This window comes from Podarcis tiliguerta, assembly GCF_965153285.1.
Source record: "Podarcis tiliguerta genome assembly, chromosome: 8".
NCBI classification, from domain to species: Eukaryota; Metazoa; Chordata; class Lepidosauria; order Squamata; family Lacertidae; genus Podarcis; species Podarcis tiliguerta.
In genome coordinates, this window is record NC_139541.1 from 54,992,023 (window position 1) to 55,016,716 (window position 24,694).

At 50.8% G+C, this 24,694-nt stretch overlaps 2 protein-coding genes across 4 annotated transcripts in view; one reads left to right on the top strand and one right to left on the bottom strand.

Moving 5' to 3' along the window:
* NHSL3 (NHS like 3) overlaps positions 1–7,512 on the top strand; it is a 72,377-nt gene extending 64,865 nt beyond the window's left edge. For all 3 annotated transcript variants that reach the window (XM_083453016.1, XM_083453017.1, XM_083453018.1), the window contains exons 6-7: positions 818–3,973; positions 4,641–7,512. In XM_083453016.1, the coding sequence (XP_083309142.1) occupies positions 818–3,973; positions 4,641–4,663 (3,179 nt within the window). In that variant the 3' untranslated portion in view covers positions 4,664–7,512. The remainder of the gene's footprint in view (positions 1–817; positions 3,974–4,640) is intronic.
* A 1,182-nt stretch (positions 7,513–8,694) lies between these two features.
* Positions 8,695–24,104, bottom strand: YARS1 (tyrosyl-tRNA synthetase 1). The gene is made up of 14 exons (XM_083453019.1): positions 23,995–24,104; positions 22,671–22,759; positions 20,453–20,599; positions 19,934–20,109; positions 18,193–18,322; positions 16,938–17,018; positions 16,477–16,569; positions 15,170–15,305; positions 13,017–13,102; positions 12,234–12,369; positions 11,153–11,250; positions 10,702–10,895; positions 10,372–10,513; positions 8,695–9,337 (listed from the first exon to the last, which is right to left on the bottom strand). The coding sequence occupies exons 2-14, from the start codon at positions 22,725–22,727 to the stop codon at positions 9,227–9,229; spliced, it is 1,587 nt and encodes a 528-aa protein (XP_083309145.1). The 5' UTR covers positions 22,728–22,759; positions 23,995–24,104; the 3' UTR covers positions 8,695–9,226.
* Between the last annotated feature and the right edge of the window lie 590 nt (positions 24,105–24,694).

The following is a 24,694-nucleotide window of genomic DNA, read 5'->3' on the forward strand; positions in this document are numbered from 1 at the left end:
TTGAGGTGGGATGAGATGTGGGAGCAGGGAGAGACTCGGGAAGCTGGATGCTGTTTTGGGGCAGAAGTCTAACGAGAAACACAGATGTCTGGTTAAATATATGCAAAGCATATGCTTTGTACTCTTAACATGCAAAATGAGTTAAAATATTAAACCTCAGCAGCACAACTATGTGAGTTAGTAACTGCGGGGGTTTGCTTCCAAGGGTTCTGAAAATGTGTATGCTCAAAACACTTGGAACTGCTCCTGTGTGTGTCAGCATCCCTTCCAGAGCCTGTGCGCTGAGCAGGCCTTGACTTCCAAGCAAGGCTGAGAGCTTAAAAGCCCTTCCTGCGCTGTGAAAATGAGGCACAATAGAGCTTTTAAGCTCTCTGCATTGCATGCATTTAACATGTGCATTTTGAACCGGCCTGCCTTCAACTGTGCAAGGTTTAAATGACACACGTTAACTGCGCATAAGAGGCCACCATGCTATATTTTGCAAGGTGGAGACTGGAAGTTGAGAGGGAGTTGTCATGTTCCTGGTCATCCACTGAGCTGATGGCTCACTTGGTGCTGGGACCCTTCCAGCTCCAGGACAGACCCTTCCTTTTCCTCCCATTCTCTTCTCCTGGCTGGTGGGACCCAGGAGCTTCAGCATGCAGTTTTGGTGTCCAACCGCTGGGACTTCCTTCTCCATCTTATCAGTTACCCAATAAGGTGACTGAGAAGCATTTATGGGACTTGAGAGCACTGAAGTTCATTTCTTCTGCTTGCGCTATATAGTTTTTCCCCACTGGCCCCTCATTCCTTATCTCCTTTGTGTTATCTGCTTCAGGCCTGAGCAACGGATATGAGGCGAAGAAACGGCCGGGCAGCATTGCTGTCCGACCTGATGCGACCTCTCCGGCCCTCTCGAATGGTGGTGAGGTCCACGGCAATGCCATCCACATCCCCACCGTTGATGGGAAACTACGGCCCACCGCCATCCCCAAGGGCGGTGCCCGCGTCTCCCTGCAGGCCCTGCAGGCCCTGGAGGCCGACACCTCCCTCCAGCGCCACATCAACTGCGTCTACTACGACGACTCACTCCTGGGGCGCAAGACGGCGGCGAAGCTGTCCCCCTTGGCCAGGCCCAAGTCTCTGGCTGTGCCCTGGATGACCACCCAGCCAGGCTCCCCCGAGCTGCTGGGCCCCGTCATGTCCATCTCTCCGCAGGGCACCTACCTGTCGAAGATCATCCCCAACGCCGTCATGCCCCCCATGGTGGACGTCATCGCCCTCTCGCGTAACAAGGTGCGCACGCTGAGCCGCTGCAGCCTCTCGACTGCCAGCCCAGCTTCTGTGCGCTCGGTGGGACGCTTCCCTTCTGGCCCCCGCAGCCGCGAGCACTCCTCCTCCAGTGACAACTGGAGCCATTCCCAGTCCACAGAAACCATCGTTTCGAACACCTCCACCATCTCCTCACACGGGGGCACCGACAGCAGGAAAGGCGAGGCCAGGCCCGAAGGGCAGGCACGGGGGGCGGCTAGGCCCGACTTGGACCAGCTCAGTACCTTCAGCTCCATGAGCGGCACCAGCTCAAACTGCCACGGCGGCAAGGCCGCCCCTGCCTCCCCCCACCTCCTTGGGGTGCGGCCCCCCGGAAGCAGCGGGCGGGCCTCCCCTGCCTACAGCACCGGCAGTGCAGCGGAGGGCTCAGACAGCATGAGCGTGCGGAGCGACCGTTCCTCCACCCGCAGCGTCTCCCTCAGGAAGATGAAGAGAGCCCCCGCACCCCCGCGCAGGACGTACTCCCTGCACAAGAAGGCTCAGCAGCTGGAGGCTGAGGGGGCACCCAGAGCGATGGGCCTGCCCCCCATGCCAGAGCGCAGGCCCCCACGGGAAGGCAGCGAGGCGTGGGCTGCGGGGCGGCTAGGGAGCCCCAGCCTAACTGGGGATGACGAAGTGTTCTCCCCCTCCTCGCAGAGCGAGACCAGCAGCCTCCGTTCTGACAGCCTGGCCTGCTCTCCCAACGTCTCTCACCGGAGCCCGACCATCCGAGAGGAGGGGCAAGTGGATGAGACGTCGGAAGTCCCCTCGAAGCACAGCTCCCCCGACCACTTTGGCCGCACGATGTCGCCCTCCAGTGGGTACTCGAGTCAGAGTGGCACGCCCACCCTCCACACCAAGGGCCTCGTGGCCCACGCCTCGCCCTCCGGGAAGAAGAGGCCCCAACCAAAGAAGCCGGAGCGAGTCTGCTCCCTGCAATCCCCGGGGCCCTCCGTCTCCTCCTCCCTGACATCCTTGTCCTCCTCTGCCTCGGATCCAGCCGCTGTGGAAGGGACGGCCCCGCCTTCAGCAGGAGCCTCTGCCAACGCTGCCCCCACTCTGAATAAAATGGACAGGTTCCTTATCCCTCCTCACCCCAAGGTGCCAGCTCCCTTCTCCCCTCCACCCACCCAGGGCCAACTGGTGGAACCCAAACCTGCCAGTGCCCCAGCCCCCGCGGGCCAACCTCACCAGCAGCCCGCTCTCCTCACGAAAGCTAGTCACGGGTCGCCTCCTCCATCGCCCCCTCCAGCCTACCACCCGCCACCACCCCCAGCAAAGAAGGCCAGTGCCATTCCGGAGGCCCCAGCTGCCCCAGCTGCCCCTACACCTTCTGAGACCGTGCCGGATGCTCCTGTGGATCCTCTGTGGCCCCCTCCGCCCCCACCCGTGCCCAACGCCCATGACCTCTCCATGGCCGACTTTCCTCCCCCGGACGAGGCCTACTTTGTGCCGCCCCTGCCAGAGCCCCAGCTGCAGGCTGTGGGGACACCCTCCCTTCAAGTCACTGTGGCAGCTCCTACAGAGAAGGAGCAGTCGGCCGACCAAAGAGCAGCCCTTGCGGAGGAGGGCCAAGCGCTGGCCTCTTCGCCCTCCTTCTCCACAAGAGTGTCCTCCAAGATCCAGCAGCAGGGGGCGCCGGACGCCGCACCACTGCCAGCTCCTCAAGCAGAGCCGCCACCACCTCCTAAGTTCCCCGTGGCAGGAGAAACCTCCCTCCACTGGAAGCCCACTGGCCCGGCGGCAACAACCTCCAGCCTCCAAGCCCAGCCCAGCCTTAAGAAGCCTGCCGCCAGCGCCCACCCCGACCTCAAGAAAGAGCCGGCATCTCGCAGCAAGAGCAACTCCACGCCAAAGGAGGACGCCAGCCTCCCCATTGTGACCCCTTCCCTGCTGCAGATGGTCCGCCTGCGCTCGGTCCACATGGACACCCACGCCCCTGCTGCGAGCCCAGCGGCAGCCAACCCCGTGGCGGAGCAGAACGGGCCGAGCACTGGGGTCAGTGGGAAGCTGGGGCAGCCTGCCCCACAGAAGCCTGTCCGCAAGTCGCTCTCCTTGAGGGCCCCGAAGGACAGCGGTCCATCTTCAAACCCCCTGCACGATGCCGTGCGCCTGAAGGCCTCCACGCTGTCTTCCAGAGATGCGCCAGGCCTCAGAGGGGCTGAGAGGAAGGCTGGCCACCGGCTCACACTGCCGGCTTTCCCCACCGCACCAGCTGCTCCCGCCGGCGAGGCGAAAGAGGACCAAGTGTCCCCCCACCACAAGTCCCCAGCTTCGACGGCCAGCTTCATCTTCGCCAAGAGCCCCAAGAAGCTGGTCATCGACACCTCGGCCTCCCCAGAGGCCCAGGCCAACCTGAAAAAGAACCTGGTTGCGGAACTGATGAACGTCTCTGGTCAGCGGTCCACGGCAGCCCTGGGACTCCCCCAGCAGGGCTCAGGAAAGCCCCAGGCCCGGAAGATCCCTCCGCCCATAGCCAGGAAGCCCTCGCTAGGGCCAGGCCAGCTGCCGTCTCCCCGGAGCCCCAAGCCAGCAGGAGCTGAGGAGTTGAGCTCCACCCTGCCAGTGGCTGGGGACAGGACTAAGAGTGAGGGGTCTGGTCACCAGGCCGCTCTCCTTGGGGATAGCAGTGACAGCCCCCCAGCAGGGCCTGCAACACCACTACAGAGCCCCCCAGCACAAGGTAAGGGGCTGAGCAGGGTGGGGATGGAGTGGTCCCGATTCAGCTGTGGCAACACACTTGATATTGGAAGGTCTGTCCTGGGAGTTGTTGGGCAACTGTTATTGACTGACCACGGTGCTTTAAACTCACACCGTTTGACCAATGCAGGCCCTGATTTCTTGCCCTTTTTCTGCCAGTCATGTTGACTATGTCTCCAGATTCTCCCTGGGCAAGAACAGGAGGGGGTGGGTTGCCATCATGCCCTGCCTGGGGGCTCCTAGTAATAGGAAAAAGAATGCTATGCTGGAGAATTTTTTAAAAATCTAATTATGTATTTTGTTTTACAGTTTCCCAGTGATGTAAGTGCAGCATTACTGCTGTTTGTAATTCTTCTTAAAATATAGTACAATTCCATCTTGCACAGGGGTTATGTTCTTGGGGGGGTGGTGGTGGTGCATATACGTAAAACGACACACCTGGTAGCATTTACCCCCACCCCCAAACAAGGCAGAGAGCTTTTAAGTTTTTGTCTCTGGTGTGGATTCTACATAGCTCTCTTGCTTCCTTTCTCCACAGCTGATTAACTGAGGTTGAGGGAGGGTTGTAGGCTTGGGAGGGGAGGTGCAGTCCCGTCGCAAGGCGCTGATTCCAGCTCTGAAGCCCATTGCCTCTGCTTTTCCTCTTGCAGATTTACAGGAGGAGATGGCCTGAAGGGAGACCCTGCAGCGTGGTTGCCCCTGAAATACAGGAATTGAAAATAATTAACATACACAGAAAGGAAAAAAAATCTCAGGGACCTGAGCAGGCCAGAGGAGGTCCTGGATGCGACGAAAAGGAAGACAAAACAGCCTTAGCCTCTGATGGCCTTGATATTTATGCAAAAATTGTGTTAGTTTCACTTTTTCTTCAGTAATACGGCTTTATTTTACATACAGAGACAAAAGTAGCACAACACCCTTCCTTGCTGCCGCCTCCTCCCTCAATGGGGCAGCTTTTCTCAGCTGGGGTTTTACTTTTCCCATTGTGGGGTGGTTGTTTTTTTTGGTGCATAAGGAAAATGGCTTTTAAGAACAATGGACAATGAGGACGGTTTGCGCTTCCTGCTCCCCCTGCCCCACCCCAAGGAGAAGCTGGCAGAGTCGAACCAACCTGGGCTGTGAGTGTGTGTGTCCCCCAGAAGAGCCCCATCCCTTCTTTTCTCTTTGTGGTGGGGTTGGGAGCATCGCCTGCTTTTGCACCCCTGGAATTGTACAAAACAAGCACTTTCTCAAAACGAGGCTGGAGACTGCAAGGACGGCTGCTTATGGAGAGCTGTGTAGGCTTCCCAAATGCTGCTGGGGCCCAGATCCTTTCTGCTTCTCTCCTGTGTGCTCCTGCGAAGAGCTTGCACTGAAGGGACCCTGCAAGTTTGCCTTGCTGTTCTAGTGGCGGGCCATGTGGCGATGTACCTGGCTAGCCCAGGTAGGGTTCCTTGGTGCAAACTGGTCCCTATCAGGCAACAGCTGATTCTGGGTGGAGGGTGAGCTGCACCCTTTCTGTGGGAGACAGCTAGGAGGGGACCTAGTATAATTCCACCATAGCACAAATAGGGACACATAATTGTTCTACTCTTTCTCCTTTCTCAGACACCACTTATGCTACCTTCTTTGTGCCTAGAACTGTCCCCCAAGGGCGGGTCGTCTCCTTGAGGGTCTAGGTACGAAAAACCTTTTGAGAGGCTCACAAGACCTGAACTGCCTAGCAGGGCATGTGCAAGAGGTGTGTGCTGGTCTAGCTGGTTGGTGCCTTTAGCAAACAGCTGGGGTGGGGGGAGACTTGGTGGGAGGGGCAGCCAGAGCCCCTTGGAGCTTAGCTCTTCACTGCCAAAACGCTAAAGGTCCGGGGCATTTTGCAGCAAAACATTCCAGGCCTAGAGCATCCTACCTTGGAGCAAGGGGATTGAATGGGTGATTCGGGGTGGGGTGGGGTGGGCAAAGGCTCTTCCATTCGGCAAGCAAAGCTCTCCTCCACCACAGCATGGTGGATGTGGTGTGATTCTGGCTTTGGCAGTATCATTTTCTTTGGTGAATTTGAAACTTCCTGGAGGGGAAGGGATGGCAGGAGGTCATCAGGTAAGTATTAAGGCAGCTTTGAAAGCCAGCCTGGGTCAGGGGTATGTGTGCGTGTGCATCCCTTGCTAGAAGTCCAGCTTCACCCAGGGCACACCTCCTGCTGCAGGGAAATAGTGTGTTGAAGTGGATATGGTTGCCCCCCTCTCGTCGTCGGTGGCACGTTGCCCTGATGTTGGCAACGGAAAGGTGCAAACTCTGCAAGCGGTGCAAGGGGCAGGGAAGAACCCCTCTACCCCCAGTTGCTACATGAAGCTACCAAGAAGGGCTGGGCATCCCAGGGTGACTGCTAAACCTCTGAGGAACACAATAATTCATTCAAAGTGTTTGTAGGGTGACTAAGTGCGCATAATCTTTGATGGCAAAAGGGCGTTGGATGGTTGCTGCTGGCCAGGATAGACTGAGCCATCTTTGCCAAGTTGCTGCCTTCCAGATGTTCAGGAATGGCAACTCCCACCAGCCCCTGCCAGAGCAGCTGCTTCTGCTGCTGGGAATTGTGATCCAAAACACCCAGAATGTAAGTTAGGAAAGGGCTGGAATAGAGCACTGAGCTGACCAGGCAACATGGTCTGAAGTAGTTGCCTGCGTTTGAAAAGCCCTGCTCCGAAATGTGATGGCAGGTGATGGTTTTTAGGTACCCCAAACTTGTGGCTGTTCATTCATTTTGCCTCCCCCCCCCCAGCCTAGGGCCATTATTAGGTGGCAAGGTGGCACGCTGACTGGGAGACTCAGCTGTGTGTTGCCACCATACCGACCCCCCCCCCCCCGCTCCTGCCCCCACCAACCTGCCTCCTTTTCCTGGTGCTGTACTTACGACCATGTGTGCCTGATGTTATAAACCCCAGCAGTGAGCCTCTCCCAGGAAGCGCTCTTTTCCTCTGCTGGAGACCCCCCCCCTCCCCTGAACACCTTCTCCAGGCTACATCAGCTGTCAGGAGCTCACGCCTAGCTAAGAGGCTTTCCTTCTCACCCCTCAAGCGGGGGGTGGGGGTGGGAATATCGTAATTTCCCTCTGAACCTCAAGTTACTCTTACCCCAAGGCTGCAGCCTCCTCCCAGATTGTTCTGCCAAGAGCCAACACAGCACTTTGAAGGCAGGAGAACAGACAAATCAGAAGAGGAGTTTGGTGGGGGTGGGGGTGCCCCAGTGGGTCTGGGCACAGCATTTAGAAATGACACCAAGCACCTGAATTTGTCCCCCACCCTCAATGCCTTTGTTTTCTATTCTTTAGGAACATTAGACAACTGATTTATATAGACTTTTGAAGAAGAAGAAGAAAATCTTGGGTCATTTGCTTTTGATTTTTTCCCTCATGATTGTAAAACAGGAGTGGGGGAGGGAGCTACCTTTGAGAAAGGGATGAGAGGGGGGGAAAGATGGTGAAATACATTTTTAAAGACTGTCTTTGTAAAGATAAATTAAAGCTTGCTTGCTTGCTTGCTGTCTCTCTTACCTTTTCGGTGTGGTGTGAATATATTTGCTGTGGGAGGATGAGAGATTTTATTACCAACAAGAAAAAGGGAAGAGTCTGGAGTGTGTCTGTGCGGAAGGTGCTGGGGTGCAATGGAGGAATCCCAAGAGAAGCCAGGGCAAGTGAGGTCTAACCTAAGGTTACCAGATTCTCCCCCCCCCCCCAATGAATCTGGGGACACTTTTCAACTTCCTACTAAATAGATGGATTTTGTCAGGGGACTGATTTGTAAATCCGGGGACTGTCCCCAGGAAATGGCAATGTCTGGTAACCTTAGTGTAACCAGCACGTCCTGCCAGAGGCCTGAGGCAGAGGGGCTGCAGTAAGTGTGTGCAACCATCTGCAAGTGATCAACTCACTTGCCGATCATCCTGCCTGATCAAGGAGAAGTTTCTCTGTCTTCCATCTGCTGGGGATGGGAAGGCGGCTTTGCAGCCTATTCCAGTCCAAGCAATGTTACCCCCCCCCCCAAGTGAACAGAGTTTGCAGCTGAGTGCATGAATGCACATCATGCCGGCTGGAGCTAATGGTGGTTGTAGTCCAGAACAAACCTCCATAAGCATAAAAAATGCAAGTGTGCCGGTTACAGCAAAGGGAGGTATGCTCAAATCCCTCTCATTAAGCATGTACAGGCTCACTCACAATAAAAGCAAAGTCTCCGAGTGCTACCATAGTAAATATTTCTTATGGAATAAGCTTCTATAACCTACATGCACAAAATGTTCTCCTTGTGCAGATAGATTAATGGTAAAAGGTAGAGACAGGTGGCCTTGAGTTTGGACACTTCTACCAGGAAAAAAGTGTTCCTGGTTTGCTTTTTATGGCAGCTGCTCCAGCTCCACACACGCTATCTGCCTTTGCCAACCTGGTAACCTGCAGATATTCTAACCTACAACACCCATCAGCCCAATCAAAATTGTCCAAAACATCTAGAGACACCAGGATGGGGGAGTCTGACTTAAAGTACTACAAGACTCTTAGCTATAAAACATGCCCATCCCTCTGCTAGTTAAACAACCAGTTTAACTACAACTACATGGGGTATTTATCACCTTGTGCCATTTCCCTGTGAAAAATGAACTATTTGATCCGTTACCAAGCATGTTAGAAAGCAAGTCATCTTGGGCTGAATGCACCTGTTACCACAGAAAAGCACGAGGAACCACATGGTGTGACCATTTTATTTGGGGAAACGACAGATGATTTGGAATTCAGTGTTTATGCCAGATGGACCTAACCGTTGCCGATCTGGTAAGAGATCCTGTCCAAATTTTGCCAGCCTGAGTCCGAGCTCAACATCATAGACCTTCTGTTTTAAGCAGAGTATGACAAACATCCTGGAAGGCATGTGAACCAACCCATCATAAGAGGGCAGATCTGTGCCAGCAGCATTTCCTTTTTCTCCTACAACATCTGGAGAGGTTTCCATCACTGTCAGAAGGACGAGGCCATTGGCTCTTTTCTCCTCATCATAAATAAGACGTGCCTGGAGAGAGGGCCTCATTGCACTGGCCACCGGCTTCTAGGTACCCTTCCCCATTCTGTCCATGTCAAAAGATGGAAGCCATGTCAATCTTTTCATGGGTCAGGTCCAGCTGGGTTGGAATCTCATGGCTGGGAGTGCAATGTAAGTATGGAGGATGTTTGTCGGGCAATAACTGGCACGCATAAGCTGAAAGTGCGAGGCAGAGGCAGCTAGCGGATGCTGCCACTTTTCAGAGTTTTGCAGGTGAGGTTCCCCAGTTTGGTCATTAAGTTCTTCCCCTTCCACTGGGCCACAGAAGCCTCAGAAATCTGGAAGTCCGCCTGAGAAGAGAAAGAACAGGCAGGGTGATTTCTCCAGTCCTGTCATGCTGAGGGGCCACAGCTTTGTGGCAGAATACTTGACAGTGCAGAAGGTCCCAGGTTCAATCCCTGGCAGGTCCAGAAAAGACTTCTAATCAGGAATCCAGCAAAACTGCTGTCAGCCAGTATAGGCAATACTGAGTAGGATGTACCAAATGTTTGATACAATAGGAGGAGTAGCAGGAACAGCCTCCTATGTTGACATCAGCTTTGGCTGGCCTGGTGCTCTTCAGATGTTCCAGACTACAAGAGTTCCAGGCAGCTGAGGGAATTTGTAGTTTAAAACAACTGGAGGGCACCAGGTTCGCACAGGCTTGTCTACCTTAGTTAAACATGGTGGACAAGGGAAGCCAGACCTTACTAGCTTAGAGGAGGAGGAGGAGGTGACAACCTCCTTGATTCTTTTGAGCAAATGTTATTTTCATTCTAAAATATTCACACACTACAGCCATATATTATCAAGCTAACCAACACACCACCCACTCCTTCATTAACTGCTTGGGACTGCTTTTATTCTTACATTTAAAAAAATGTATTAGATTCTCTCTCCAGTTTAAAAATGCCTAATGGGGCACCAGCGTTTTGTTTTACGAAAATAAGTTGCAGGAATAGGTTAATCAGAGCCCCCAGATTTTGCACCAGTTGGAAGGCTCAGTTCTCCATATTTAAGAAGATCAGGGTCGACTTGCCCTTTTTGCAGAATCTGTGCTGCTCCCTAATAGTACGAGACAACCCTCTGCAGGCACGGCACACAGCTCTGAAGCCTTTTCTACCTGCCCTGCAGCAGAAACTCTGCCCTCCTGCAAGGGCGGTGATTTAGGATTGCAGAGCGATTCCTGGACTAAGGAATGTCTGGCTTTGCTTTAAGCCAGTGTGCCTCATGCTGGTTGGAGCCAACAGGAGTAGTAGTCCCCAAAACACCTGGAGGGCACACAGTTGCTCAGCTGCCCAATATGGAGGTATCTGCCACTCGGAGGAGCCTCTTCCCTGCTCACCTGCAGCTTCTCAAAGACCTTTTTCTTGGGTTTCAGCTCCTCATCAGGCTGGCCTTCTTCGTAGCCCTCCACAAACACCCGCTCACCGGGGCAGGAGCCGGCCGGGGGGTCCAGGGGCTCTATTTGGCAGGGCTCCCCAGCACTGGAAGAAGAGGATAATCATGTTAGTGGCAAGCAGGCTTCAGTCGGCCTCTTGCTTCGCCTAACAGGAAAACATAGCCAAGGGATAACTAATGCCTGCTTATGCCCCCAGTAAGTGGAACGTTGATCCATTTGCAGCCCCCTCTGCATGAGCCAAAGTCTGCCTGCCCTACTGTCCACTGCACACACCTGCAAGCGCAGAGCAGCATGGCCTGGGACTCCAGTCCCCGCATCTTCTGAGGCTTCAGGTTGCACACCAAGACCACCAGCCTGTCCTGCAGCTCCTCTTTGGGCACGTGCTCCACCAGCCCACTGACCACCGTCCGCGGCTCAGGCTCCCCCACATCAATCTTCTCCACGTACAGCGTGTTGGCATCAGGATGCTGCGAAGGGAGAAGGGCGGCGTCACAGCCCTTTTGTGAAAAGCTGAATGGCCCTCTCCAGGGTTGCAGGCACCCCGCAATCTCCCACGCACCCCAAGCCGAGTACAGAAGCCCAGGGAGCGTGATGGAGACCTCTGCACGTGCTCTCAAGAGTCCTGATGCCAGCACCCTTCTGTCAAGAAGAGCCCGCTTAGTCCTGCATCTTGCTCTCCCAGAGGCCAACCAATTGCCTCTAGGAAGCCCTCTGGCAGGCTTACCTTCTCTACGCTGAGCACTCTGCCAACACGAAGGTCCACCCGAGATGGCACCACTTCCTCCGGGTCAGAGTTCTTCGTGGGGCCTTTCGCTGAAGGCTCTGCAGACAGGGAAGGGAAGGGAGGTTTTTAGGGGAGCTGCAGTTGCAAAGACTGGCAGCAGCCTGGAAAGACTAGGCCTCAAAAACGGTGTTGGACAGGAGACTGATAGATGGGAAATGGACAGCCCTGTGAGAAAAGCAGGGTAGAGAGGATCTTCCTGGTGTGGGAGGCTGGGAGAAGAGGGGGAAGCTCCCAGGTCGGAGCTGGGAGGCTTCACTCTTTTGTGGGTAGAATATGGGGTAGGATCCAGTTGTGACAGAGGGCTTTTTATTTGCTTTTTCCTCTTTATTTTCTTTCTTATTCTTTGTTTTTAAAAATCTTTTCTCTTTAGATTAGCTTGGCTTTTATTGTATTTTATGTGGGAAACTTGCAATAAAAATTGATTTTTTTAAAAAAGATGCTGGTATCCTCTTGCATGAGCAAGAGGAGATGAGGGTGGGATGGGGAGGAGAATTAAAGCAACGGGAAGGCATGGGAAACCGAGTGGTGCAAACGACCCAAGTAACTGAGCAGGAGTCTATTTCAGAGGGAACTCAGACTCACGTCCAGTGTTTGCATATGCCAAAAAGGACCAAGACAGACAAGGGGGTCTGGCCAATCGAAGTGAACCCAGGAACAAGCCACACCACAGGAGAGGCGCTTAGCAGGCCCACTTGCTTTGCAGACAGCGAAGGAGGCAAGTCAGATCTTCCAGACCCGGGCAGGGCCTAGTGGGGGCAGAGCAGCATCTGCATCAGCCTGCCAAAAAGAACTTGCAGGGCTCTTGGTCTCAGAGAGTGCCAGGGCATGTGTGGGAAGCTCTGGAGCCTCAGGGGTGGAGCCCCTGCTTTCCATGCAGAAGATCCCAGGTTCAATCCCAAGCAGCATCTCCTCCAGAGAGGGCTGGGAATGCCCCCTGCTTAAAACCCCGGAGAACCTCTGCCAGCCAGGGTCAACAGTACTGAACTAGATGGACCAACGGCAGATGCCTTTCAGCCCTTACTTGCTTTGGATGGATCAGGATACGCAGAGCTGGCCAGTTTCTTCATTTGTGAGCTGCTGAACTTTTCTCTGATGGGCTCAAGGAGCTTGTTCAAGGCCACCTCCACAGAGTTCTTCAAGTCCCCAGGGTGGACAACCTGCATCCACAGAGGAAGATGGAGACCTAGTTAGTCCTACTCTCCCTAGAGGGTTCCCACCAGTCCCCTGCGCCGTTCCGAACAGTGGGTGCAAATCCCAAAGCACAATCTGGTGGGCAGGACCCAGCAGAATGGATGAGAGTGGTGTAAAATGAAAGCCAATGGGGCTTCATGGGAAAAACATTCCACATATTGCTCAGTTGGTAAGACAGAAATTAAAAGAGGCAGAGAGTCTGATTTATGCAGAACAGCAATGTTTCTGTACATCCGACCTATGCAAATTCTGTGAGAATGTCTGGTTTGAATTCATTACGACTGCAGAGTTGTTACTTTATGGGAGGTGCAACACAATTCTTTGTCAGTCTAGAGCCCCTCCCTGTGACTCAGCTTCCCCTCACGGGCCTCTGATGCAACCCCCCGGGTGGGCATGCAGAGCAAAAGGTCGGGGTCTCCCACCACCAACACACAACTGCTGCCAGGTCTCAGAATCTGCCTGGCAGGATAGCCCAAGCCCTTCATGCAAGTACAGCAGAGCTGTTCCATGAGGAGGTGCTTCCCACATGCAAAGCAACAGCAAGGACCCCAGGAGCCCCCCCCCCCCCGGCAGCTGACCACCTCCCTACCCCACCCGCATCCCAGTGTGTCACCTGGTCAGCAAAGTCTTTCTCGAGGTCTCCGTAGTGGGTGTAAGTTTTATTCCCTCCCCACTTCTCATCTCGAAGAATCACAAACTCTGCAGCAGGGAAAAAGAAAGATTTGAAGATCAGCGTTAACAGAGTGGTGTACATTTGAGGAGTCACAACAACACTGCAGGTGTGGGGGGTTAGTATCCAAGGTCCTCAAAAAGTTTTTTAAAAAGCTTCAAAGCCCTTCAGGTTGTAGGGGACACACTGATGATGACGAAGGAGGCCAAGACCAAGGACATCATGTTCCCTTCCCTGCCCTCCCCCCTAGCAGCAGCTAGGTAAATCCCTGTTCTTCCTTGAGCACATGCCCACAAAAAGTATTTCAATGGAGCTGATGGTGAAGTAGATGGATCCTCTGTCTGGCTGACTTACTTCCAAGTATAAGTGGGTCTAGAAAGGGTTTGAGGCCCCGAATGTCAGGATGGACTGGTCACCCTCATGTACGTTCCAGTTCTGGATGATGCATGTTCAGCAGAACAAATTGGTATGGGCTGTTAGGGGGGCAGGGAAGATGGTCATGGGCAGGGAAGACAAGCCCTACAAGGAAAGGGCAAAAAAACCCTGGGCATGTTTAGCCTGGAGGAGACTGAGTGGGGATGCGACAGCCCTTTCAAACATCTATGATGTATTTCTCACACACATACAGAGCAGAGGCAAAGGTTTGTTCTTTGTTGCTGCCCAGAAGCCAGAGCTCATGTTGCAGGAGGGGAGGGTTTGGGTAGCATGCTAGGATAAAGAGCATTTTGAGAATGGAGCCAAAGAGCTAGAGGGATGGGTGGATTTCCCTGGCCAAGAGGTCTTCAGACAGAGGCTGTCTGCCTAGCTTGGACATTCTGGTATGGAGGAAGGGATGGACCAGCTGGCATGCAGGGTCCCTCCAGCTCTGTGATGCTATGGCTTCCCTTCACAGGAAAGGAACTGGCCTGCATTCAAGCACCACACAGACCCTCCATGGTGCCACTAAAATGCCCTTTTAGTGATTAAAAGGGAGCCTTTCCATCCCACCCATTAGAGAAGCGAAACAGTCAGACGTAACCAGCAGGGGATGCTGAATTTTTCAACTTTCAAATTCCAAAAAGGAAGGGTGCTAAAAGGTTGTAACATGACTTGGGAATTCAAAAGATATTTTGGTTAAATGAATAGAATTTAGTTTTGCCTGGTACGTAAAATGTGTGTAAAATTGCATAGAAATCATTAAAAATGATGGCCAATCTACTCGCTGTTATTAATATTAAGCATTACCTGACGTTTTCAGAAGGCAAAATTAAAATAATTTGATTTTCCAAAAACAGTTTATGTGCTTCATCGTCAAATGTAGACTTACCAAGCGAAAAAGAATACCGTATTTTTCGCCCCATAGGACACACCGCCCCATAGGACGCACCTAGGTTTTTTTTTGGGGGGGGGGGAATAAAGAAAAAAAAATTATTTCCCCCCCCCCGGCACGGGGCTGGCGCGGGGGAAGCCCGAGCTTCCCCCGACCCCAGCCCCGAGAACAGCCTGCTATCCGCAAGCCTAGGGAGCCGCACCGGTCTCCCCAGGCTTGCAGAAAGCTGCACAAAGCCCAGGAGCGCTCTTCAGCGCGCCCCAGGCTTCGGAGTGCAGGCAGTTCTGCGCAACCCTCCGGAGCCCGGCGCGGCTTCGCGCAGGGCTCCGGAGGGTTGCGCAGGGCTTCGTGAAGCTTGGAGAGCGAGAGGGGTCGGTGCGCACCGACCCCTCTCGCTTTCCAGGCTTCAGCGAAAGCCTGTATTCGCCCCATAGGACGCACACACATTTCCCCTTCATTTTTGAAGGGGAAAAAGTGTGCCCTATAGGGTGAAAAATACGGTAGATTCTAATTCCTCATACGAAGAACATAGTTTTAAGACCCCTCATTGAAGAAATTTGAAAAAAACCAACCCCATTTCACCCCCTAAAATGACATACCCTAATATTCAGGCTCTGCTACATACTTGGGGCTTCAGGTAAGCAGGGAGGGGACACAGGTGGAAGATGAAGGGATGTGATCCAGCTCTTCACCTTTAGACTGGCCTTTCAGCCAATCAGGTTGCCTGCTACTCCCCATAATCAAATCCCCTAGCTCCTCCCCCTTTTTGCTGCTTGGAGACACTTACCTGATCTGAGTGGGAAGAGCACATGCTTGATGAAGGACAAGACCCCGTTGTTCTCTACATTCCCCGGCTCACAAAAGGCCTTCTTGAGCTTCTTCTTCACATCCTCCTTTCGATCCAAGAGATCAATCTTGGACTCCTGGATGAGGGAAGGGAGGGGATGCTCCATGAATTAGCTCCCAGGCACAGCAGGCCACAGAAGTGTACTGGGACTAGTCAGTTTTTCACAGACGGAGGAATCATCTTGAGATGGAAAGAGCCTGGGACCACAGCTACAACTTTTAGCCCACCTATCTGCTAGAGCACATCCTTTTGAGTTAAAGGATTTAACTGGATTAACTGACCAGCAGACTTTCCATTTTTACATAAACGCAACAGACCTCACCAATCTGGTGCCCTCCAGATGCTTCAGACATCATCTTTGTGCTGGCTGGGGCTGATGGGAATTGTAGTCCCAAGCATCTAAGAGCAGAAGGCACCAAGGCGGCAAAGACGGATTTGCAAAAACCATGAAGCGTGAACATCACCTTGGAATATTGTGTTCTAGTTTTTTCTCAATTGACACTAGATAATTCAGTGCAATTCTGTTACAACTGATTTTGACAGCTCGATGACTATGCTCTTTAGCAATGAAACATCGGATTACCGGAATGACGTCTGAGCACTGAACCACTGGTATATCACAAGAGGACTCTTTATTACTGCTTTTGTAATTGTTCAAGATAAAATATATTTTGGAAAGAGAGGAAATGAGCACTGAACCACAAATATATTACAAGTGAATACTTTATTTACTGTGTCTGCTATTGTTTAAGATAAGAAACTACTTTTGTCATTTTTATGGACGTTTATTGTTTACAGATAGCTGCCTTGGTGATATTATTTTGCATGGATTGCAGTAGTCATTGTATCACCACCCTGTTCCTAGTTTTTTCTCAAGCAGGGCATCCTCAACACAGATGCCTGCTGCTCCCTCCCCACCCCTCTTAACCCCCGGGCTCCCAACCAGAATATGATGCTCAAAACTGCCAAGTAGGAAATAACTTAGGTGATGCTTTAGGATCTCTTTATGATGAAGAGATCACCAGTTACTTAATATTCAAATTGAATCTTTTACTACCAGAGGTAGAATATTGCTTTCGCATGTGTTATCCGATTTCCTTTTTCCTTTCCGTAATGCTGAAGTATTCAAAGACTAGAAAAAAGAACCCTGCCAATGGGGACTATCAGCAAGGCATCCCTGCACATTTTAAGAACTCCTCCTTGTAGGATTTGGCTGCCAGGGGCAAGAGTCAAGCTGAAGAACCCACCTCTTCTGAAGAACTCATCTTGCTGCCTGTCAGTCCTGGCACCATGGGGTTCATCAGGTGGATGCGCTTGGCATAGCCCAAGGAGGGGAGGTACTAGAGAGAAACAAACGTACAGGGATTTAAAACAAAGGCTGAAGATGGAGGGAAAGTGGGATGTTCCCTGAAACCCAATACCTTCTCTGTGGACTGCAGTTTACACTGTATTCTTACACAGCACATTTTCCATATCCTAGTAGGTTCTGCTCCCATGTTAACCAGCCAGGGGGAAACAGGGAGAGAAAGGAGGTGCCTTTTGCATTTTCCACCTCAAGACCCAAAATATCCATGTCTAGCTTACCCTGGGGGTGCAGCATGTGATCAAAGGGAACACAGGTTTAGCTAGCTGAACCATCCAGGGGCCTTCAGCACCAATCGCACAGCGCTCCGAAGAGGCAGCCAGGCAAGTGTCTCATTCTTCTCACCTTCTCTGCAAAAGTGAAGATTTTCCTCTGATCCACTCCTCCAAACTGTGCATCGACTTTGAGGTACTCTTCATCCAGTGCCTGTGGGGACACACAAGCATAAATAACTCCCTGCAGGCCCCACTGGTTTGGGCAGACTGGTTGCTTCTTTCCTGCCCCAGGGATACCCCGGGGCACTAGCATCTCTTGTGGCTGAGGGAGCCAGAGACAAACTGTGAAGAAAACAAGAATTCCACCTCTGGTCCAAGCACAACCCACTTCCCAGATTAGGATTTTATTCCACAGGCTTCAGGCTGAGTGAAGCAAGCATCTGGCATCCTCTTAGGTCCTCCACTAGTCTGTTCCTGAAGCATATTGATCTTGGCAAATTGATACTTCACATATCAAGAGACTTCAGAACTATGTTCATAAAAATGCCTGCCACCAAACAGGTGCACCCCAACCCTCACGAGGCATGGTGTCTCCACAAATAGAACCATCCATACTTACTGGATCTTTTACTTTCTTCCTACCCATCCCTTTTCATAAGTGGAAGAATAGCACAACTTATGGAAACACACATGCAGTGGTATCTTGGTTAAGAACAGCTTAGCTTATGAACAACTTGGATTAAGAATGCTGCAAATCCAGAAGTAGGTGTTTTGGTTTGTGAACTTTGCCTTTGAAGCAGAACATGTTTCACTTCCTGTTGAGTGTGTTCCATTTTTAAATTGAGTCCCCTGCTGCTATGGGAAAGCATGCCTTGGTTTAAGAACGGACTTCTGGAATGGATTAAGTTCGTAAACCAAGGCACCACTGTATGGCCTTGGGCATGTGAGGATATTCATTCTGAGCTTTGGTAGGTAAAGGGACCCCTGACCGTTAGGTCCAGTCGTGAACGACTCTGGGGTTGCAGCGCTCATCTTGCTTTATTGACCAAGGGTGCCGGCGTACAGCTACCGGGTCATGTGGCCAGCATGACTAAGCCGCTTCTGGCGAACCAGAGCAGCGCACGGAAATGCCACTTACCTTCCTGCCTTACCTATTTATCTACTTGCACTTTGACGTACTTTCAAACTGCTAGGTTGGCAGGAGCAGGGACTGAGCAACAGGAGCTCACCCCGTCGCGGGGATTCGAACTGCCAACCTTCTGATCGGCAAGCCCTAGGCTCTGTGGTTTAACCCACAGCACCACCCATTTCCCTTGAGCTATGGTAGCCAAGAGCAAAAGAAGCCCACATCTCTTCCCTCCTCCATGATGACGTTAAACAGGTACCTGCAGTCCTGGATAGAGGAGGCCACTGAGCAATGGATGCTCCACCTGCTTGACCACTTCTGCCCCAGCTTTCTTGGCATCATGTTGGGTGACGACAGAGGACAGGCGGTAAACATCTAGTGTGTATTCTCTAAATAGAAAAGGCAGGAAGCTAGTGTGGTGAAATGTCCTTCCCTTTCGAGAACTACAAGCAGCTTAGGAGCCTTACTATTTGCAGGTGGATCAGATGTAATGTTAAGGACATAATGTGAGGTTGGCTGCTGGACCGGGATGAAGGGGGCCCATCTAGTCCAGCTTCCTGTTCTCACAGTGGCCAGACGGAGGCCCCAGTGGGGAGCCCAGAAGAGGGACCTGAGAACAGCAACACTGTGTATGTTTCCCAGCAACTGGCATTCAGGGGCATGCTGCCTCTGTCAGTGGGGGAAGAACACAGCCATCAGGGTTAGTAGTCACTGACAGTCTTCTCCTCCATGAATCTGTCCAGTCCTCTCCTAAAACTATTCAAGTTGGTAGCTCTGACTGCCTCTTCTGGGATAGGATCTGGTCTCCGTCTCTCCTCTACCCTCCCTGTGCAGATGAGGTGACAATGGAGACAGGAAAGAAAAAATCTCTCTCTATGCATCTCTCTCGTTTATGCATAGTTTTATGCGTCTCTATGCTGTCTCCTTTTACTTGGACAACTTTTCTTCACAGGGGAGTCACCCTGATTATTTTCTGAAACTTTTCTAACCCTACAATATCCTTTATGAGGTGAGGCAATGAGAACGGCACACAATATTCTAAATGTGGCCACACCGTAGATTTGTATAATTGCACTATGCTATTGGCAGTTTTGTTTTCAGTTCACTTCATAATGATCCCTAGCATGGAATTTGCCTTTTTCACAGCTGCTGCACACTGGGTTGGCATCTTCTCTGAGCTATCCACTAGGCCCCAAGGTCTTAGTTCCTGGCTAATCACAGCTAGTTCAGACCCCCATGAGTCATACATGAAATGAATATTTCTTTGCCCCAATGTGTATCACTTTACTCTAGTTTGCACTGAACTGCATTTGACGTTCTGCTGCCCATTCACTCAGTATGCAGAGGCCCTTTGGAAGCTTCCACAATCTCATTTTGTTTTAACTAACCTGAACAGTTTATGCCTGAACCCAGTCAGACTGTGGTTAGCCTTAACTATGGCAGTTAGTTGAAAACTGAAGCAAAAGCTTTCCATCTTCACCTTGCGGCTGTGCCAAAGGAGTGGAGACCACAGAAGCCCAATTCTGATGAACGTAATACTAAGCTTAGCTTTACATCCAAATCCCAACGTTAAAATGGCCAAAGGACTGCCAGACAAATAAAATATTCATTCTAGAGTTAAATATCAAGATGGAGGATTTCCTAGGGAAGGCATTCCTAATCCTAGCTAGCACAACAGAGAAGGCACCAAATAAGCACCACATAGTGGTGGGATATGCAGCGGGGCCTCTCTTGATGAGCTCAGAGAATCAGCGGACATGTGGCATTTTAAAAGAGAATGTGCAGCACCCTCAGTTTCTCCTATGCCACCTATGGGACTCTGGCAAATCTCCCCTTCCAAATCATCCAATTGGCATCCAATTAAACCTTAGCAGGTTTAGGAACTTTTCTCCATGAAAACTTTAAAACCACCTGAGGAGTTCTTACGGGTGCTAACCCTCTGACCAAGGAAGTTCCCATTTGTTGTTCTGCAGCTCCACACTGCCTCAAAACAAACTTACTTGCTGAGCTGATAGTCAGTCCCCCGAATGAACTTGAGCTTTTCCAGAGGCACACCTATGCTCTCCAGCATTGCCTTGATCACGTTCTCATAATATTGGGTGCGCAGTTCCAGAAGCTCCCATGGTGCCTTCATATTGTCGAGGTATCCATGGAGGTCAGCAAACAGAATTGTCACCTGAGAGAGAAGGGGCATATCAAGCAGGAGTGCCTTGGCCTTATCCCTAACCCTTCCTCTATATGCACTTTGAGAACCAACAGGAGCTCAGACCCAATGCCTGCACACCTAGATCAGCCAATCCAGAGCTGTCCAGATACTTTGGACTACAACTCCCATCAACCCCAACATAATTCAGCCATGCTGGCTGGGTGCCAGGTTGGAGAAGGCATGAATGGCATTCAGGGAAAAATTACCTTCCAGAGGTCTTTGAAAGGCAGCAGATCCTCCCCACTAGGATGACTGCCCCATTGCTACTTGAAAGCAGCCAACAGACCAAATGTAAAGCAGTGCCCAGTCTCACCTCACATCCAGCCTTGAGGAAGTCCGCTATTTTGGTCATGGGTACAAAATAGGCTATATGAGGCTTGCCCGTCGTGGCTGTCCCCCAGTATATCTTCACCTCCCGTTCTTTCAAGATGGCCTTCAGCTTATCCTCTCCGAGAACTTCCTGCAAGCAAAAGAGAGATGTGTTCAGCATCTCAGCTGGAAAAGCAAGAAGCAAGTGAGAAGGGAGAGCTAGGGAAGCCAAAACCCTGCAATGCAAGGGGATATATTTTTATTTAAAACATTTATATTCCACCTTTTAGTATCAAATTCTAGGGTGGTTTGCAAAATGTAATAAATGATATATATTAAAACAAGAGTAACTCAAAACATCAATATACAGTGGTACCTCTGGTTATGTACTTAATTCGTTCTGGAGGTCTGTTCTTAACCTGAAACTGTTCTTAACCTGAAGCACCACTTTAGCTAATGGGGCCTCCTGCTGCTGCTGTGCTGCCGCCACCCGATTTCTGTTCTCATCCTGCAGCAAAGTTCTTAACCAGAGGTACTATTTCTGGGTTAGCGGAGTCTGTAACCTGAAGCGTATGTAACCTGAGGCGTATGTAACCAGAGGTACCACTGTAACACCCACAGTAGAAAAATATAAAATCACATTGAACAATAGGGGGCAGGTAAAGCACTAGATCAGCAATTCTCAAAGTGGAGAATGAAACATAAATAATTAAAGTCTCCTGAGAGCCCAAAAGATCCACTAATAGAGTGGGCATGGCTTATTCTCTGACATTGCCTCTTCCAATAAGCCTCTACTGGGGACAGATAATCCTGCCCCCAACACTACATTGGGCGTATCACAGTCATTCAATCACTTGCTCTCAGGAGAGGCAGGTGCATTGCTCTGAGCAATGAGTGATTTAAATGTGGGAGTCATCCATTACAGTAGAGGAAAGTTTGCAGGTATGGTTGGGTCATGTTTGTCCTTTCAATTAGTAGTCACAAAGTGAGTCTTGTGTGACTCAACAGCTTGCTTCTACAGATGATCCTAACAAAATGGCAGGCTTTCCTCATTACGTGTTCTGCATTCCTCTTTCTTTTAATGCTCAGGTTGAGCAGACATGTAGCAGCGCAAATTGTAGGGAAAGCCCTATTGCTAACACATTAAAACCTCATGAGATACCATCACAAGTGGAAACCCAAGTGAAAAAGCAATAAACCAAGGTCAAACAGCAACCCAGCTCCACAACCACAGGAAACAGTTAAGACATCTGGTTTCTAATCCTCATTACCATACATGTTCCAAAGACTGGAGTAAGATATTAATAACCCAGTTCTTCTACTACAGACAAGCACTTATGTGATTTGCTGGAAGACCTATGAATCATCCAGAATTTTCAGGTTACCAGTAGGGCGGGGTGATATATCAATATATTGTCCAAAACTGGTTTGAAGTCCATACTGTGGTATCGGTTTTATAATTTTTGATCTGACAATATATCATGAATCATGATGTGTGTGCTATGCAAAAAATCCTGATTTCAGAAATTGTGATATATCAGTATATTGCGATGTTTAGCTAGTGATATATCATGCTGTTGAAAACCAGATATTGCTCAGCCTTAGTTACCAGACGTCTGAGTCAACAAGGTACAATGTAAAAAATCCAGATTAGGAATAAGGTATGGTGGCAGATCAAGATCTACTCAAAGATGGCTGGATGATATGCTATGGGATTCAGACTCCTTTATCAAAAGCAAAAAGTCCTCCAACCCATCCAGCTGTCAGAATTCCTAATTTGTAGTAACTCAGATGTAGCTTTGTATTTGTATATGCCTAGTGTGCCAATGGGGAGGCACCAGGCACCAGAAGACTGTCCCCTAGAAGTCTTGGTGTTGTGCCCAGCCCAAAGCTTTGTTTTCACATAAACTGCACTCAAGTTTTGAAATTTCTAATTCTCTGCCCAGAGAAATTCCATCCAGATACAAGGCTAGGGCATCTCATAGGGGAGAGGCTCCCAGTGCAAATAATTTGGGGGTGGAAGAAGGCTTATTTCAGAAAGCAAATGTTCCCAATCCTTAAGTGTATTTATAACAAAATAAAATAATTGGGGGGGTGTAATAAAAAACTTATTTTGGAGAACAGTGTGGGGCAAACCTTTGATGCTTATTCAAACTACTTTTGCACCCATATGTGGAATATTTTTTTAAAAGCCTCATTTTCAACCATTCCTACAGAAGTACCTGCAAATTTCGGGTGATCAAGTGATACTTCTCCTGTGCTGTCAGTTCATGCCCCATTGTGCCAGCAGTTGCTCACCCACCCTTATGAGCTGAAATTGGAAAAAGAAATGCATGTTAGGCAATCAAAGAAAAACAGGTGTAAGCATCTCCCAATGGCAGAAGGTTAGGGGAAGAAAACAAGCTGGCAGAGTCTGATACAATTTCATGTCCCCACAAGGCAAGAGAAGGGGGTCAGAAAGCACCACATAACAGCTGAACCAGAAGTCTCCTTGTGCATGCCCCCCCCCCTTATTTAATGGGGCGGTCTTGGTAAAAGAGAATCCCTAGGAATTCCTACATATTGCCTGTGCAAAGCAGAGGCTGCTGATCCCCACTTGAATCAAGTATGCTTAAAAAACAACAACCAAAAACAAACAAGGCGGGGGATCCTGAAAATGACAGGCCAGTTAGTTAAATTTCCGTTTTGGGCTCACTGGTGGAAAGCACTGTTGAATATAAAATTACCCAGAAAAACCAGAATGGCTTCTGCAAGGGTAAGTCTATTTCGGGAATCTATTAAGAGTTCTTAGAAAGCGTCAATTAAGCCTATAGATAGATCCCAATCAGTCTCAAGGTGATTTACCATTAAAAGAACTGAAAATGTCATGATCACTTGCCACCCTCATCCATGAATTTGTCTGATTTATTAGTATCACTGCTATTAATGATTTCTTTCCGCAGGGCCTGTAAGACAGAGTCTGGCCTTTGGTTTGGAGCCAATTTGATTCCCTCCCCCTCTTTCTTCTTCCTTATTTCTTTTCCTTCTCCTTCTGCGATGAGGCTACATTTTAATATTTTAATGTTTCAATATTTTAATGTTGATTTTTTTAGTTTTGTTTTTAAGTTGTAATCATTTAACTTGTTTTTATTATTGCTTGTAAGCCGCTCTGAGCCCGGCCTTGGCTGGGGAGGGCGGGGTATTAATAATAATAATAATTATTATTATTATTATTTAAAGTAGTGCTTTTATCCCGCTCTCCTCTAAGGGGGGAAAAAAGTCTCCCAGGGCAGCTAGCAGGCCCTAACCCCTGGGTTGCAATCTGAAAGAAACGGCAAGAAAGGAAAAAGAACTGAGGAGGGAGATGGAAAAAGAAGCAGCAAAATCAGGCCCTGGGTCGTCGTCACCCTTCAAAGCCATCAGCCCATATGGTGGCAGCGAGTCCCACATACTAACTCGGGCTCGGGGCCTTCCACGCCATCCCTCGTGATCTCCCCTCCCCCCACCTACCCCTCCTTGGGCGCCGGGGGGCTCCCAATGCCCCCCTCCCTCCCTCCGCTCCCTCACCTTTCCTCTCTCTCTCTGACACACGCCAGCCGGGGTCTGCCTCCGCGTTGCATCAGCTTCCTCGCTCTCGGCGCTCTGCTTGCCCGCCTGGTGGCCTCTGCCCCGCCCCGAGACTGGAAGGGAGGGGGCGGGGCTTCCACTGCGGCTGCGCCTCTGGCTCTCTCGACTCATTCCTCTTGCGCGTGGGCTTGAAAGAGAGCCCGATGGATGAATCGGCCGGCGACCCTGAAGCCTTGTGCAAAGTAGAGGAGGCGGAGAAGCGACGGCAGGGAGCTTAGGCGCCGCATCCGGCTCATTGCGGGAGGCCAAGATGGCGGCGGGTAAGTGTGGGAAGCAGCTCTTTCCCTCCACCGCCGCCGCCCCCCCTCTCACCGGGAATAAAGGGGGCCCCGCTGGGGGGTGACGTTGTAGAACGCAGACCTCTTATTTTGGGAAGGTTTGAGGGGTCGGACTAAGTGGGTTGGGGGCTGGTTTGGGCTTCCGCTCCCTCCCTTCTCCACGGAGTGTACTTGCGGTGCAAGGTGGCGCTCTGAGCCACTGCTCTGGGAAAGGAAGGAGGTTCGAGGCGGCCTGGCCAAGTGCAGGGGAGACCCGTAGTGGGGAGCAGGGGCGGGGAGGCACCGAGGAAGGGAGGCGGGGGAGACTCCCTCGCTTTGCAGAAACTGCAAAAAACGAGGCAGGAGTTGGGTTTGTTTTTGTA